This window comes from Silurus aristotelis, assembly GCF_946808225.1.
Source record: "Silurus aristotelis genome assembly, chromosome: 13".
NCBI classification, from domain to species: Eukaryota; Metazoa; Chordata; class Actinopteri; order Siluriformes; family Siluridae; genus Silurus; species Silurus aristotelis.
Genome location: NC_139586.1, coordinates 2475004 through 2489824, shown reverse-complemented (window position 1 = coordinate 2489824; position 14821 = coordinate 2475004). Strand labels below are relative to the sequence as shown.

Sequence of the window (14821 nt, the reverse complement as noted above, 5' to 3'; positions counted from 1 at the left end):
ACAGTTACATACACCGACTATCTGTTCTTCTTCTGGTGTTCACAAGTCTGGAGGTTACCATAAAAAATCACAACTAAATTGATCTATAATTGCTATAATATATAAAATTTATCTATAATATTATAATATATATATATATGCTTTTCCTATTGGTTAAACCCAGTCGGTATCTCCCGTTAAACGAACATATCACAGCAACGGTAATCAGCAAAACTCTTATTTTAAACATCTAAAAACCCCGTCATAAGACCCACTTGCTCCCTTACATTAGTTTGCAGTGTGACGGTATAAAAGAAATGAATACACACCTTTTGACCAATCAGATTCAAGGATTTATTTTTTCTTTTCCTTCTGATTAAAAAATAATAAAATAATTGAGAGTCTTCAAATAAGATAGAAACCAGAACCATCATCAAAAATGTTTTTATTTGTTCATTTTTGTATCTTTTATTGAGGTTATTATGTATCATGGCCCTGTGGAGACACGGCCCATTGATTCCAATATTCCGTTATTCCGTTTTCCTAACATGATGCTTTATTGGCCTCTAATTAATCACTTTTCTATCATTTTCTCCCAGGTCGGTCATTTCCCAGTCCCCACTCACTACCAAGCTCTCCCTCATCACATGACCACCACCATTAGGGAACAGTGAAGGCTTTTACGGATTCCTGGTAGTCTCTCTCAGGTGACCACCGGGATCCGAACTCACGATCTCTTGCTCTACAGTAATCGAAGGCTTTTCCTCCAATGGTGGGGATATGGATCATTCCGAAAGGCACAAATAAAGCTGTCTGAAGTTGGCAGAAATGTTTATCTGGATGGTTTTAGCTCTGTGACACGTTGCATGCGTAATGTTAATGTGTTTTGAGGAAGCGTTTATAATCATCACATTGCGTAACGGTTTCCCCATCAGGATGCAGCGTTCTGAGAACATCAGCATCTCTGTCGTTTCTAATGTGTTTGAGTTTTGGTGTAATCTGTGGAGATTTTAGATTGGGGAGAGACTGTGTGTGTGTGTGTGTGTGTGTGTGTGTGTGTGTGTGTGTGTGAGAGAGAGAGAGAGAGAGAGAGAGCAGGTTGGCTTGCGCAGCTGGTATGTTGCAGTGTTTTTTCTCTCGAGCGCCAGCTGACGGCTCATCACTGCTGATCCTCCACGGCTCTAGTGCTGCTCGGCGAGCCAGAATACACAGAGTTCATCATCTCTCCATTCCAAAACATGCTGTCTATTGACTAGAGCGCCACCAGAGCTGTCTGCCAGTCCTCCTTCTTCCCCTTTGTCGTCTTTTTCATCTGACCGTCTGTCCTGACTGTTTATTTGCTTGTCTGTCTGATGGTCCACATCTGACACGTTCCATCCATCTGTCTCTCACACGTCCGTCTAATTCACCTTCATCATAACTATTATTTTGTCCATTCACACCAGACCCATTTTACGCTTTCAGCTCTTCCTGTCTATCCATCTATATCAGACCCCTTTTCCTTTCATCTATTTATTTATCCACCCACATTTCCATGTATCCACTTTCCATCTATCTAGCCATATAAGACCAATACATTCATTCATCCACACTAGATTCATCTGTCCATCCATCCATTTACTACACATTGGACCAATCCATTCCTCCACCCGTCCTGTTCATCCACTCATGCATTCATCCATAACAGAATACTTATCTACCCATCCATCAATTCAATCCTTCTCTGAACTACTACTTTATCCATCTATCCAGCTACATCATACCCATCCATCCATCCATCCATCTAGATTACACCTGTTCATACATTCAGAAATATTTATCCATCAGTTCATCTTTCTCTAAACGGCTTGTTTATTTATCTCTTCATCTACATCAAACCTACCCATTTATTCCTCCGTCTGTCCGTCCATCCATACCTACACATCACATTTGTTCATCCAATCTGTCTCTCTCTCTCTCTCTCTCTCTCTCTCTCTCTCTCTCTCTCTCTCTCTCTCTCTCTCTCTCTCTCTCTCTCTCTTCTTCACAGCATCTTTGCAAACCAAATTAGTTTGATCATATGGCAACATTTTGTTCATTTCTCCATAATGACTATAGGACTGTCGCACTGCTCTCTCGTGTGTGTGTGTGTGTGTCTGAGTTGGGGTGCTGGATTGACAGCAGTGCTATGTCGGGTCACGTTGCCCCTGGCAGCCCCAGAAGCAAAGAGGTGACACAACAACAAAACTGTCTCACCACATTACCGCATGCTTCACAGGAGACACGGGAGAACCCAGAACCCCACGTTCAGCAGAAGCAGCGCTGATCAGGAACCCTCCATCAAGGCTTTTTTTGTTTTTGTGGTTTGATCATCAGGAGTGAAATTGCGTGTCGTGTGGAATGGAGTGGCAGTGTTTATTAGTAGCACCGTGCCTCCTTTTTAATTAGGGCCCAGCTCATTTAGTGTTGTCTCTGGGTGGAATAGTCGTTGGTAATTAATCATGGCTGGGCCTCATGCCACTGTATTAATAAACAGAGCATTAGGTGTGGGGGGACTTGCCGAGTCCGGGGGATTCGTAGATTTTGTCTCGCTCCTGCACTTAACTGTTTCTATTTTGTTGCTTTAAAAAAGTAAATAATTTATTAGGATCGAAATTACGTCTGAATTAAACTACAGTTTAGTTAGCGATCAATAATAAAAATAATCTAAATAACTTCCTTCATTATTTTTCTTCTTGGGAATGTTTTGTGAATTGGGTCAGTGCTGAAACGTAAACTGCACATCCTGTTTTTCTTTTCATTTTTTGTTGCTTTCGCTCGAAACCTTTCCCCTTCCCATTCCCGTCGCGTCTTCCTCTAAAGGCTGATCTGTTTCATTAATGACTCGTTTCATTAATAGCTCTCACTCTGGCGTCCCTTATCGAATCTGGGGTTGGCGTTCTGGGTAACACATCGCCGCCCGCCCGGAAGAGGCCCTCGCGTCGAGTCTAATCGCGTTACTCTATTAGGGTTTTTTCCATCCGTTATCCTGCCTCTTCCTCTCCTCGGCAGCGTCTTTCTCCGGCGGAGAGACCGGGGCAGACGGATGGGGCGTTGGTATTGTTCGAGAGAGAGAGGGTTCCCGAGGTATTTCATTAATCATTCAGCGATGAATAGTAACATCCCACTTTCAGCTCTTACAAAAGAGCGATTTGTTGGTCTTCCTTGTCCCCTGATTGCCACTTCTGTGCCCCGAAACAATACAGTGCTCAAATTCGCTTGGGCACCCAAAAGTATTGGGACACCCGACTTCTTCATGTCTTTGGAGTTGGAAGATGTGGATGATCTTGGGTTCCCTGCTGTTAAGCTCTGACCTCAACTGACTGCACCCCAGGCCTCCTCACTTACTCCTAAATCAGTACCAGGTTTTAATAACGCACTTGTGGCTAAATCTCACTCAAATCTCCACAAACACCCTCCAAAATCTGGTGGAACAATCTCATGGTCAGGTGTCCACAAGCTCACATAAAAACAAGGCTCCGTTCTGCAAACACACAAATGCCCAAAATGCGAGCTAATATTTCAGTATGAGGAGTTTAAAACGGATTACAAAGGAAATAAATTCCGCAGTTCTGCTAATAAAACACTAGGGGTGCAAAAGGGGCGAAAAATTCCCAGAAACTTTCCTTTGGAACTGCATCTGGGGAAATTTGGAAATAGTCAAAGTTGGAAACTTACCAGGACTTTATGGGAATTATTTTGCAATGTATAGTGATGTTTTTGGAACTGGTGCTTACAACCTCCCATCACTAATAGTGTTTCAGGATCCACTCCGACTCCTGTTCATTCCTTTCACAACTCATACATCTGAGGTTTGACCGAATTATGTTCAAGGTGTAACATCTGTTTCAAACCAAATCCGATTCTGTCTAAAAATCTGAAAATGTCATTACCTTCAACAGACCAAAAGAAATCTATCGCCCCAACATCCTGTCCCCTTGTGTTCAGCATGTATTTCTCAGCGAGCAGTTCAGTGTCAGGATGTGCACAATCAGTGTAGATGCCTCATCTCTCTCTCTCTTTACCTCTTCATCCCCCTTTTTTCCCCCGTCCTCCTTTCATCCATGTTCGCCAGTGTCCTCCAGTCTTTTATTTTCCCTCTCTCACTCACACCACATCTCCTTCAGCCTCCCCTCCATGCTTTCCTCCTTTACTCCATCAGAGGGAGCTAGAGGTTGTGTGTGTGGAGAGAAGGCCCTCCTGTCTTCCATGTTTACCAAAAGCCAAGCTCACTTCTTCCCCAGCTGCCATGCCAACAGCACGTACTCTAGCACGGAGGATGCTTAATGTGTTAATGCTCCCTGATCTCACACTGCAGAGTTCAGCCACCGGGTTCTGTATTTAAATTCACACACAGGAAACGCCAGTCATTTTCTTTTGCATCCGGGGGATGGACGAGGAAAAGGAGGAATAAATGGATGGAAAAGGAGAAGGTTTGTAAAGTTTAAAAGGTAGGGAGGGGGTGTATCATGAACGTCTTTGTTTCTATCAGGCATGTTTGGAGAAAAAAAAGGGCTAATCAGAAGGAAAGCATATATATATTAGTGTTGTGTATCTCCGTAACGCATGCGATTTACCTCAAGCACAATGCGATTCAGTGCAAATACTGAGCAATGGAATAAATCTGATACAATTTAATATGGTGGAGATATTTCTAACGCATGGCCCCTTCTCGACAGCTCTACCTCTGCCATGTTAATCTGTATTCTATGGCACACTTACACTTGTGGATTCCGCTCGCTCGGAGGGCTCTCTTTTTAACTTTTTGACGTTTAACGCCCTCAAACACCCTTGCCCTGGGGGACCCTGTGTTGACCCCTTTGTTGAAACTGTTACAATGCCCCTAGAGGCTCCATGAAGATGTGGTTTATTGGAATGCTGAATTCACTCCAGACCTTCTCACTTTACCACAATCCTCCACAAGCAATCGCCAAAATCAAGTCATTAGATTTCAGAGACCCCTTTTCCACAGCATGACATGACCACCACCAATAACCACCTGATTTAATGTGTCCATGGCTTCAAACATGTGACCCTGGATGCTGATTGTACCAACAACATTTGTTTATTAGACAGACTTGAGGTTTCTGTTGCGATCTGAGGAGCTTTTATTTATTTTTTCCACTCATCACTTTACAATTTTGTAAATTTTTCTCCAACTTGTTTCATTGACGATGCCTTTCCACCTGCCGGAATGATTCTCCATAATCTTTCGCCTGAGATTTTCCAGATTTCCTAGGATTTCTAGAATCGCTTCAATCAGTCACTGAAAATCATAAAAGACTTGCAAGTATTTATTTATTTGTTAAGGTCGTGATGTTTGGACGTCTCGATCGTTGGTCGAATTTCAGTTGCCTGCAGCATTTTAATGGCAAAACACATTCTACTGTATTCAAGTTCTGCTCCAGCAATATGTGGACAGCAGGAGTATGCTGTGGATGGAGCCGCCAGGAAGGCCAAGGAGGAGGTTTATGGATGTGGTGTGGTTAGTTTCAACATTGTTGTTAGCATATTGGTTTGGACGTTTGATCAGTAGGTCGTGAGTTCAAATCTCAGGTCACATCAAGCTGCCATTTTTGGGCCCTTGAGTAAGTCACAAGTGGAGACGGTGGCGAGGCGTGTATATGATCGTTACCCAAAGTCCATGCGTATTGTTCAATGATCTGTAAATGAAATGTCATCTTTACAACTCTGCAGTTGAAGGGTTAAGCTCCTTGCTCAAGGGGCCATGAATTGGAGCTTTTTGATGCTGGGATTTAAAATCACAACCTTCTGATCTCAAGTCCTAACCACTAGCCCTTACCTGGCAACAACCGGCCAGAGTCTAGACAAACATAGCAAACATACACAAGTACAAGAAGCAGCAAATACAGTACAGCACGTGCCCGGGACGAGAACAACGACGTGGTCAAATACGTGAGATATATAAGGATGATTCAGTTCACCTACACAGTGATAGAAAATGAAGCGTGCGACCCCATAGAGCCTCGCGTAACGTAAACAAATTGATTTATTCAACAAGGCCCTCGAGGATGCGTTTTTAACATGCTATAAAGCCATTATTGTCCAAATAGCTGGCAACCAAAAAAAAGTGAGTGCACCCTGAGTGATAGCAGCTGTACGTGGTGTAAACGTGCAAATCCACACGTCCTAGTCGTCATGTTTTTGTCCTCTTGACAGGACCGTAGAAATCTGTGTATCTTGTATTTAAGCAGTTTAAATTTGGTGCTTGAAGAACAATTCTCTCAAACCGTGTGGAAAAATCCCATACGAATCTTATGCTCATGCGCCCACAAAGTTTTTGCCCATACAGTGTGTGTAATGAAGTGTTTCGGACAGATTTGTTGGTTTTTCTGTGGGAGTGGCTGCTTTGCTTCGTTATCTGCGAGGAACAATGGGAATGAAAGAAGCAGTACTGAAGGCTGAAATGAGCTTTGAAACGTTTCTCACACACAACCACACTTCCCCCGAGATTTGTACGGACTTAAAGCGTGCCTCCTGTGAACTCTAAGACCACCCAGATGCCCTCACGATGGCCTCCTTGTTTCTTCAAGCACTTTTCCTGCCTCCTCTGTACTCAACAACCCCCGGCCGGCTTTAGCATGCTAATCTCAGCGTGGCCTCGAGGAGAAAGTGCCAGGACGGCGCCGCATCTCCGGGTTTGATGTGCAGAAGCGTTCGCTCATTCCGCGCCGACTTTAAAGCTCCTCGGCGAAGTTCTGCCGACACCACGGCTCGAAATAGACGCGGCGCCGATCAAACTCGCGTGTTTACGCCGAATCCGAAACGACGTGAACTTACGCGAACGTTCTGCCATTGCCTAACGTTTCGGTGCGTTCTATATTCGGCGTGTCTGATGAATGGGTGGTCTTTTTTTCACATTTTATTTATGTTTGTTATCTGGAGTGTGCGTGTGCGTGTGTGTGTGTGAGGCGTTAAAAGAATGCTGCTGTTGTGATGTACCTAATTAGGCTGGTTGTTGTATACGGAAGCACCAACTGGAAATCTATACCACCTAATGAAACATGACAAACGAGCACCAAACTCACAAGTTCAAGCTGTCATAGTCTGACTGGGATGTGTGTGTGTGTGTGTGTGTGTGTGTGTGTGTGTGTGTGTGTGTGTGTGTGTGTGTGGTCTGTAGTCTGTAGCCATATGCCTTTTTTTTATTATTAATAATTTGATATTAATTAATGTAATTAATTTTTATTTATTTATATAAAAAATGTTTATGACGACTGTGGTGACCTTGACAGCCTTCGCTCATGGTTTCTTTGGAGCTTTCTGCTTTTCAACACCAGAACACACTCCTGCACATCATTGCCCCACATTATCACCCAAAAAAATCTATTTATTTATTTATTTATTTATTTATTTATTTATTTATTTATTTATTTATTTATTTATTTTTCTTTTGGAATTGGTCGTTTTCTGAACCCCACTTGACTTGTGGCCGAACGAACACAAATCCCCATTAAACGAATCGGCAATAAATGGCACATCCCCATCTTTAATCCCATTTTAAATCCGGACACGACCAGACCATATATACAAGATGTCGTTATCGGTCACTCCAGACTGTAAAACACTGTAAAAAAAAATAAAATAAAAAAGAGCCATGACCATAAAACGCATATTAACGCACTGCAATAAACATAAAAACAAAAAAAACAGCTTTTCTACTCAGGAAGAACACACGTAGGAATCTTCCAAAGTGCATCACCAAAGAAAATGCTGGAATACTAACAGAACATGAATTTGAAGGACTTCAGGCGTCTACAGTAGTATACTAATCACACACAGACCTGAATGTCAAAATCTCCATCACACACACACACACACAGACACACACACACCATTATGCATTATGTTGCGGAAGCGCGAGTGTAAGGGTTATCGATAGATTTTCGCTCGCTGTTGATATTTTCAATGAGACTGGCAGACTTCAAAGACTTTTATTTGGGTTGGGTGTGAAATTATTCCTAATTCTTCAGAACTTTTGGTCGTATACATTCCTTAATATGCAGCCAGGCAGCGGGGTTTCATCGCCATTCTTTCACAGGTAATAACGATCCAATTATAATCGCCGCCTTGGGTGTTTACCTGTGTGTTTGGGTTTTTTTTTTTTGGGTGGTGGGGGAGGATTGGATGTTTGAAATTAATGAATACACCAGTCTTTTTTTTTCTTTCCCTCATGGCATTTGTGCTGTGGATGTGATTCCCTGTATAGCTGCTTTCTGATAAACTCATAGCTTTGTGTGTGTGTTTAGTCTCGGCGGAGAACCTGGAGAAGAGTTTAAAGCAGATGGAGAAGCAGCTGCTGCAGCTGGAGAAAGATCTGGACACCTTCAGCTCCCCTGACAACCAGGATGACATGTTCTACAACAAGATGGCCATATCCTTTTATTGCACACACTTACACACACACACACACACACACACACACACACACACACACACACACACACACACACACACACGTACACACACGTACATACACAGATTTACACTTTCGAATACAGGTGTCAAAGCACAAAGCTTATATTCAGAACCTTTCACCCCATGCCTTCTGCTGCCATTATTACACACACACACACACACACACACACACACACACACACACACACACACACACACACACACAGTTACACTCTCTAATCAGAGTGCAGGTCCGTTTGTAAGACTTGCTGTGTATTTTAATTATTTACCACAGAATGTCAGCAGGTCACGTCAGGTTTCCAGCAGGTGTGTGTTAAATAATGGAGTTTCGCACCACATTTCCATTCCATTTCACTCTGCTTTTCCTTTTCCGCTTCACTCTGCGCTTTTCGCACGCTTTAGGTTTCCCAGTTTACTCGAGTCTGCAGATGTTTTATTTTTTTCCCTTTTCAATTTATTTATTATTAATATTATTATTATTATTATTATTATTATTATTATTATTATTATTATTTTATCAGCGTCTCGCCGGATTATTATTCCTCGCCTTATCTCGTCCTCGGCGCGTTCACGCGTCTACACCGCGAGGAGCTCGGCGTCCTGATGGATCGCTCAATCCTCATAAACAAATTACTGATGTTGGGGACTTGAAAGCGCCGGCATCGTGTTCTCCCGCATCTCCCTCCCCCGTACTCTACTCTCATCTCCTCTATCTGACACGGACTGGACAGGAGGCAGTCAGGGGAGATCATTATCCTGCATGGCTTTTCTGTGTGTGTGTGTTTGTGCGATTGATGCACTCATGGTGCTTCCTGTTGAAATGCAGCATGCACGCCCTTCAACCCAAAGCATCTCAGCAACGATGCAGGCTTCAGCCTGACTAATCTTTCTTAAATCTTTTTTTTTTTTAAAGATTAGTCATGTATTATATTCACTCGACGCAATACAATGGAGACAAGTGCTACCGTCTACTCCTCGAATCATAACGTCCCCATTTCCCTCGTTCAACCTGAACTCTGAAGATGTTGCACTAGATTTTGTGGAGATTGAGGAGGTATAAGGTGCACTCAGCGCTCATCCAAGTAGGGTTAATCAAGATCTTCCAACCCATGTAAAACATATCTTCATGTCATCCTGGAACAGGTTCGGGTCTTCAAGTTCACTTGAAGGGAATATTTCATGTTACCGCGTCCAAAAACAGTCTGGGGAAGAATCACGTGTGGCATTCGAGCCTTTTCCATAGAACCGAGGATCTCGTCTTCACTGCTTTCACCCTTTTTCCTGTTTTTTTTGTTATTATTATTTTGTATTATTTATTTATTTATTTATTTATTTTTTACTTGTGTCCCCATACTTTTGGCCTCGCCGTGTATGAAGCATGAAGGACGAACAGAGTAAAGTTTTTTTTCTGTGACCACGAATAGTGTAAAACTTTTCTTTGTGTGTCACACCAAAGAACCGTGGTCCATGTTTGTTCAATTACTTTCGAAACTGTGGAAATAGAGGAACTTCACTATCTTGCCAAAAGTTTGCAGACACCTGGTCATAAGTTTGGCATGTGTTTGTTTTTTGTTTTTTTTAGCAACACATTCCACATTCAGTCCCAATTTGCTCTTCTAATTCTCTCCACTCTTCTGGGAAGATGTTCCACTAGATTTTTGGAGTGTGCTTGTGTACATTTGTGTTCATCAGCCACAAGAGTGTTAGTAAAGTCAGATACTTATGTAGGTGATGTGAGGAGACCTGGGGTTCTGTTCACATTCATCCCAAAGGTGATGTCTGATGATATACAAAGTCCTCCGCCCTGTCCAGTTATTTATGAACCTGATTCTTAAGGCAGTCTCGTATTCCCAACAAAGAGGCGATCATATACGTTCAACATTAGCCAAAAGTATACGGACACCTAATCGTCACACCCATATGTGTTTTTTCTCTCATAACCGGAAGCAGTTGTATAAGAAACTTATCCAAGAAATTTTTGTCTAAGAAACTAAAAGGCCAAAAATTCACGGCTCTTCCAGCATGACGATGCTCCTGTACTCAACATACAGTGTGAATGTTGGGTTGGTGAAACGCCGAGCCTTCTTGAACATCACCACCGCCTGAACTCGCTGAAGCTCTTGTGGCTGAACGAGCACAAATCTCTGCATACAAAAATATAGTAAATATCCCCAGATATCTTTTCAGGAAGAGTGTCTCAAAGCCGCTGTGCACATACTTTTGGCCTGGTCTCGTATGAAGCCTGTCAGATGAAGAAAGCAGGGGATGTAGAGGGGTTTCCGTAATCAAGCACCGTGTTCATTTATTCCGTCGTTACGGTCTTTCACGTCGTGAGCGTCTCGATTGGCAGTAATATGATCAGTAAGAAAAAGCCCAAAAAAGGACATTGGTTTGGATGGAACCTCGCAAGTGTCGTTTATTTATTTTTTCCTCGTTCCGTCTTTATTTTTTCTGGTGTAGCATTAATTTTTACGTTTTAGTGTCTCGTCTCCAGACTCATTCCGAGCTGTATTAGCGCTAATGTGTGTGTCAGACTCGGTTCTAGCAGCTGCCCAGCACATGTCTCGGTTCATTATGGAGTAGATGAGCGCTTCTTTTTGGTGTGTGTGTGTGTGTGTGTGTGTGTGTGTGTGTGTGTGTGTGTGTGTGTGTGTGTGTGTGTGTGTGTGTGTGTGTGTGAATTCATGTAGGTGTCCAGGCATGCTCCAAATCTTGTCTATTGCTGGTCCATGATTGTTGAGCGCTGCAGAAGTGCATGCTGTTGATAGCTCTAAGAGGTGTGTGTGTGTGTACGTGTGTGTTGTACTTTAAAGCCCTGCAGTAAAAAGTGCATGTCAGTTTGTCAGTAGGTAGTGAGAGCTTTAAACTTTGTCGTGAGTTTGGCAGGTGGAGTGGGTTAAGAAGTGAAGGCTGTGTGTGTGTGTGTGTGTGTGTGTGTGTGTGTGTGTGTGTGTGTGTGTGTGTGTGGTCAGCCCGTAGCAATGAACGCGGATACTTTTTGTGGTCAGATACTTTTCCTGACTTTTTCATCTTATACACTCATCTCTCTCTCTCTCTCTCTCTCTCTCTCTGTCTCTCTCGCTCAGAGTCCACATGCATCACAATGCCGTGTCCTTGTTAACATAATCTCTATCCACCCCCTTACTTCATGGACCTAATGAAAGTCTCCCAAGCAGAAACACACACACACACACACACTTTTCATTAAGCGAGCAATTCCCAGGTGTTGTTCTCACATCAGTGATGCGGTGGTGCGAGCAGATGTTTCGCTTTGTAAATCAGCCCAGTGCAGGTAGACTCCGTCAGCACAAAAGTTCTGGCCTTGGGACGCCCCCGAGATGCCGAGGAGCTCCGGCGCAGTGCCGGCTCCGCCCAGGAGATCGATCCGGGCTTCTTTTGCTATACGTCCACTCGTCACTCCAGACTGGGTTTAAAGAAAGGAGTACTTGGACAGCGCCATGTAACAATCATGGAAAAGTGCTAAATAAAATAAAATAAAAATATAATTAATTATATTAATAAATATTGAGGAAAAACCGTTTCATTCAAAATTAATAAAATAAGACACAGCACTTTAGTGATTCACCTCTAGAGGCTGCTCTCGTAACTGTATAATGCGACCCTGAAAAACTATCGCTATGGATTTTTTGCCGATAGCTGACAAATCAGTTGACCTCTAGTGTTATTATCCTAAACACCATACTGCTGCAAGATCCAACCACCGCCCATGTTGAGATTTTTGGGCAGAGACAGTCTGGTGTCTATTTGATATCTGTTTATATTTAATAGTCCTTGATGCCATGTATTGATAAAACTGGGTTGTCATTTTTTATGAATGTTTTTTACAAAAAAAGAACAAAAGGTTAAACATGAAAGACAAATTTTCCCAACCTCATTTACAGAGGGTGCCAATATTATCGGAGGGCACCGTATATCAGTATTTATGGGTTGTAAAGCCCCAGTGAAGCGAGGGCAGATCCCACAGTATGAGCGTGTGGTCTTTCGAGTATGTTTTTTAAGCCTTGGTTGTAATCAAATAATTTGTGCCATATTTCCCATCTGTCTCAAACGCAGTCTCGTGGAATGCGAAGCTCGTTGCTTTTAGAGACATGTTTATCGTGTCCTCTCATCCATCCGATCAGGCCTTTGGAAAGGAAGAAACCGGTGTGGAACTCTGCCACCGAAGCATGTAGAACGACCACCAGACACCAGTATGAGGCGTTGGGTTGTAGGGGTTTGAGCTCTGACTGTGTGTCTTACACCCTCCCACTCGAGCAGATGTGTAGCAGCATGCTGTTGGGTCGTGGGCGAGTGAGGAAGTACAGTTGAAACTGCTGCAGGGTTCGTTGCGCGGCCCGCTGCGAGGTGGAAACCTTGCTGTTTTAAGCCTAGTCCCAGGTTGAACTCCGGTCTCGAGTACGGCTGACTGACTACGTGGAATTCTTCACCTCCTTCCCATGTCTGACCTCTAGCAACATTCAATGAATCAATATTTCTCCTCTAACAACTCATGATTTAATCCCCATCGCAGATGAAGTACCACAGCATCCCATTCCACATTTACTCTCCACATTTTACTCATTCCACATTTTCCTCCTGTAACGACCTCCACTAGATGTTGGCTTGTACGGAGATAGTGGAGATTTGGGCTGCAATGGCCACAAGGGTGTTAGTAAAGTCAGGTGTTGATGTAGGAGAAAGTCAGGAGGCCTAAACGCTCAAGATCTTTCAGTCCAACTCATGTAAAGCATATCTTCACGGAGCTGGATTGTGCACAGGGGCACCGTCACTCCAGAACAGCTTTGAGTTTCGCTAGTTGAAATGTGTGCCTCGGGTTTTTATTTTTTTTTGCTAAGGGACCAGACGTGGCTGGAAAAGTCAGGCGTCTGAATACTTCACTCCATAAGTAAGAGCACGAAGATTATTTTTAGAACCTGCAGAAATATTCGGCACAGCAAACACCGCTTCCTGCTTTTTCTCCCCAAAAATCAGCGAGGGGTCCGGAATATTTTTTTTTTTTTTAAAGCCGAATTGCAAATATTCTCCGACTTTAATGTCGTCTTAAATATTAATCTTGTTTGGTGCAGTGGCCTCACTCGGTGACAGCTCATCTCACAGCTCATCTGTGTGTGTGTGTGTGTGTGTGTGTGTGTGTGTGTGTGTGTGTGTGTGTGTGAGAGAGAGAAACCTTGTGAAGTGTTTGTGAGCGCGAGTTGTAGTTATGATATGCAGCATGCTTTCGACAGAAGCTCCAGAAACCCAATAACGGCACAAATAGACCGTCGGCCCGGACGTCTCTCTGGCGTGTCTCACTTTGCGAGAAGCTGCTGCAACCGGTGCAGCATCGACTTTCGTGCTCATTTATAAATTAGCCTGAGGGCAATTTCTTAAATTTATACATTAGCCACCCAGTAATCAAGCTGATGCGATGTTCACCTCAACGCCACAGTGTTTTGGTTCCACTTTTGAGCTGATTCTTGATTTAGACCCTAATTTAATTTATTTTCATTTCAAAAACCTTTGCTTTTTTTTTTTTGGGTTTTTTTTGTTCGTTACTGAAAAATCGCTTTATTCGATCATCATTATCGTTGTGTGCGGTTGCCAGAATTGCGTCAGAGAGCCATACAAAAACGTCTAAAACCCCAGAGCCACTGATAACTAATCTGTTCGTCCAGCTGAGGTGCAGACAGTTTTTTCACAAACACAGTGAGAGCAAAAGTATTGGGACACCCGGCTTTTCCATCCGTACGCGGTTCTTCCCAAAACCGCCACCTTAAATTTGACAGTCGACTCCGGACGCTGTAGGATGACATTCACGGAGATCCGCTTTACATAGATGTTTAAGATCTTGATTGGCCCGCTTTAGAGCGCCGACCTCAACCCCATTCAACACGAAGCTCCACAAAATCTAGTGGATCTTCCCAGCAGAGTGGGGCAGATGTTAAAAAAAAAAGGGTGTCTAGAAACTTTTCTCTGTATCATGTGTATGTAAATCCACACGGGCTGTGTTTTTTTGCTCTCAGACGAAGCGTGTCTGAGAGAAGCGACGCAACAGTTTGCCAATATTTCACATGACTCGAGGCACCAATGATTTGATATGCAAAGCTCGAGCGGACTAATTCCAAGGAAGTTTAATAACACCCCTGCGTGACGCCTAGCATGCTAACCGCGCGCTTTACGTCTTTCACGCGCGCTCCCTCCGAGCCGCGATCGTCCTATATTTGAAAAAAAAGCCGTTTTGGACAGAAATCTACATTTTAGCCCCTGACATTTCTGATTCCATTGAAGATTTTTTTTTTATATATATATATATATATATATATATATATATATATTTTTTTTTTTTTGTCTTTCTGTTTTATCTTTCTCTTTTTCTCTCCCCCCA

The 14821-nt window shown here is 43.0% G+C and overlaps 1 protein-coding gene across 1 annotated transcript in view; it reads left to right on the top strand.

Moving 5' to 3' along the window:
* The window catches only part of diaph3 (diaphanous-related formin 3), a 299346-nt gene that overhangs the window by 184937 nt on the left and 99588 nt on the right, over positions 1-14821 (top strand). The window contains exon 24 of the mRNA XM_083557759.1: positions 8268-8393. Within this exon, the coding sequence (XP_083413885.1) occupies positions 8268-8393 (126 nt within the window). The remainder of the gene's footprint in view (positions 1-8267; positions 8394-14821) is intronic.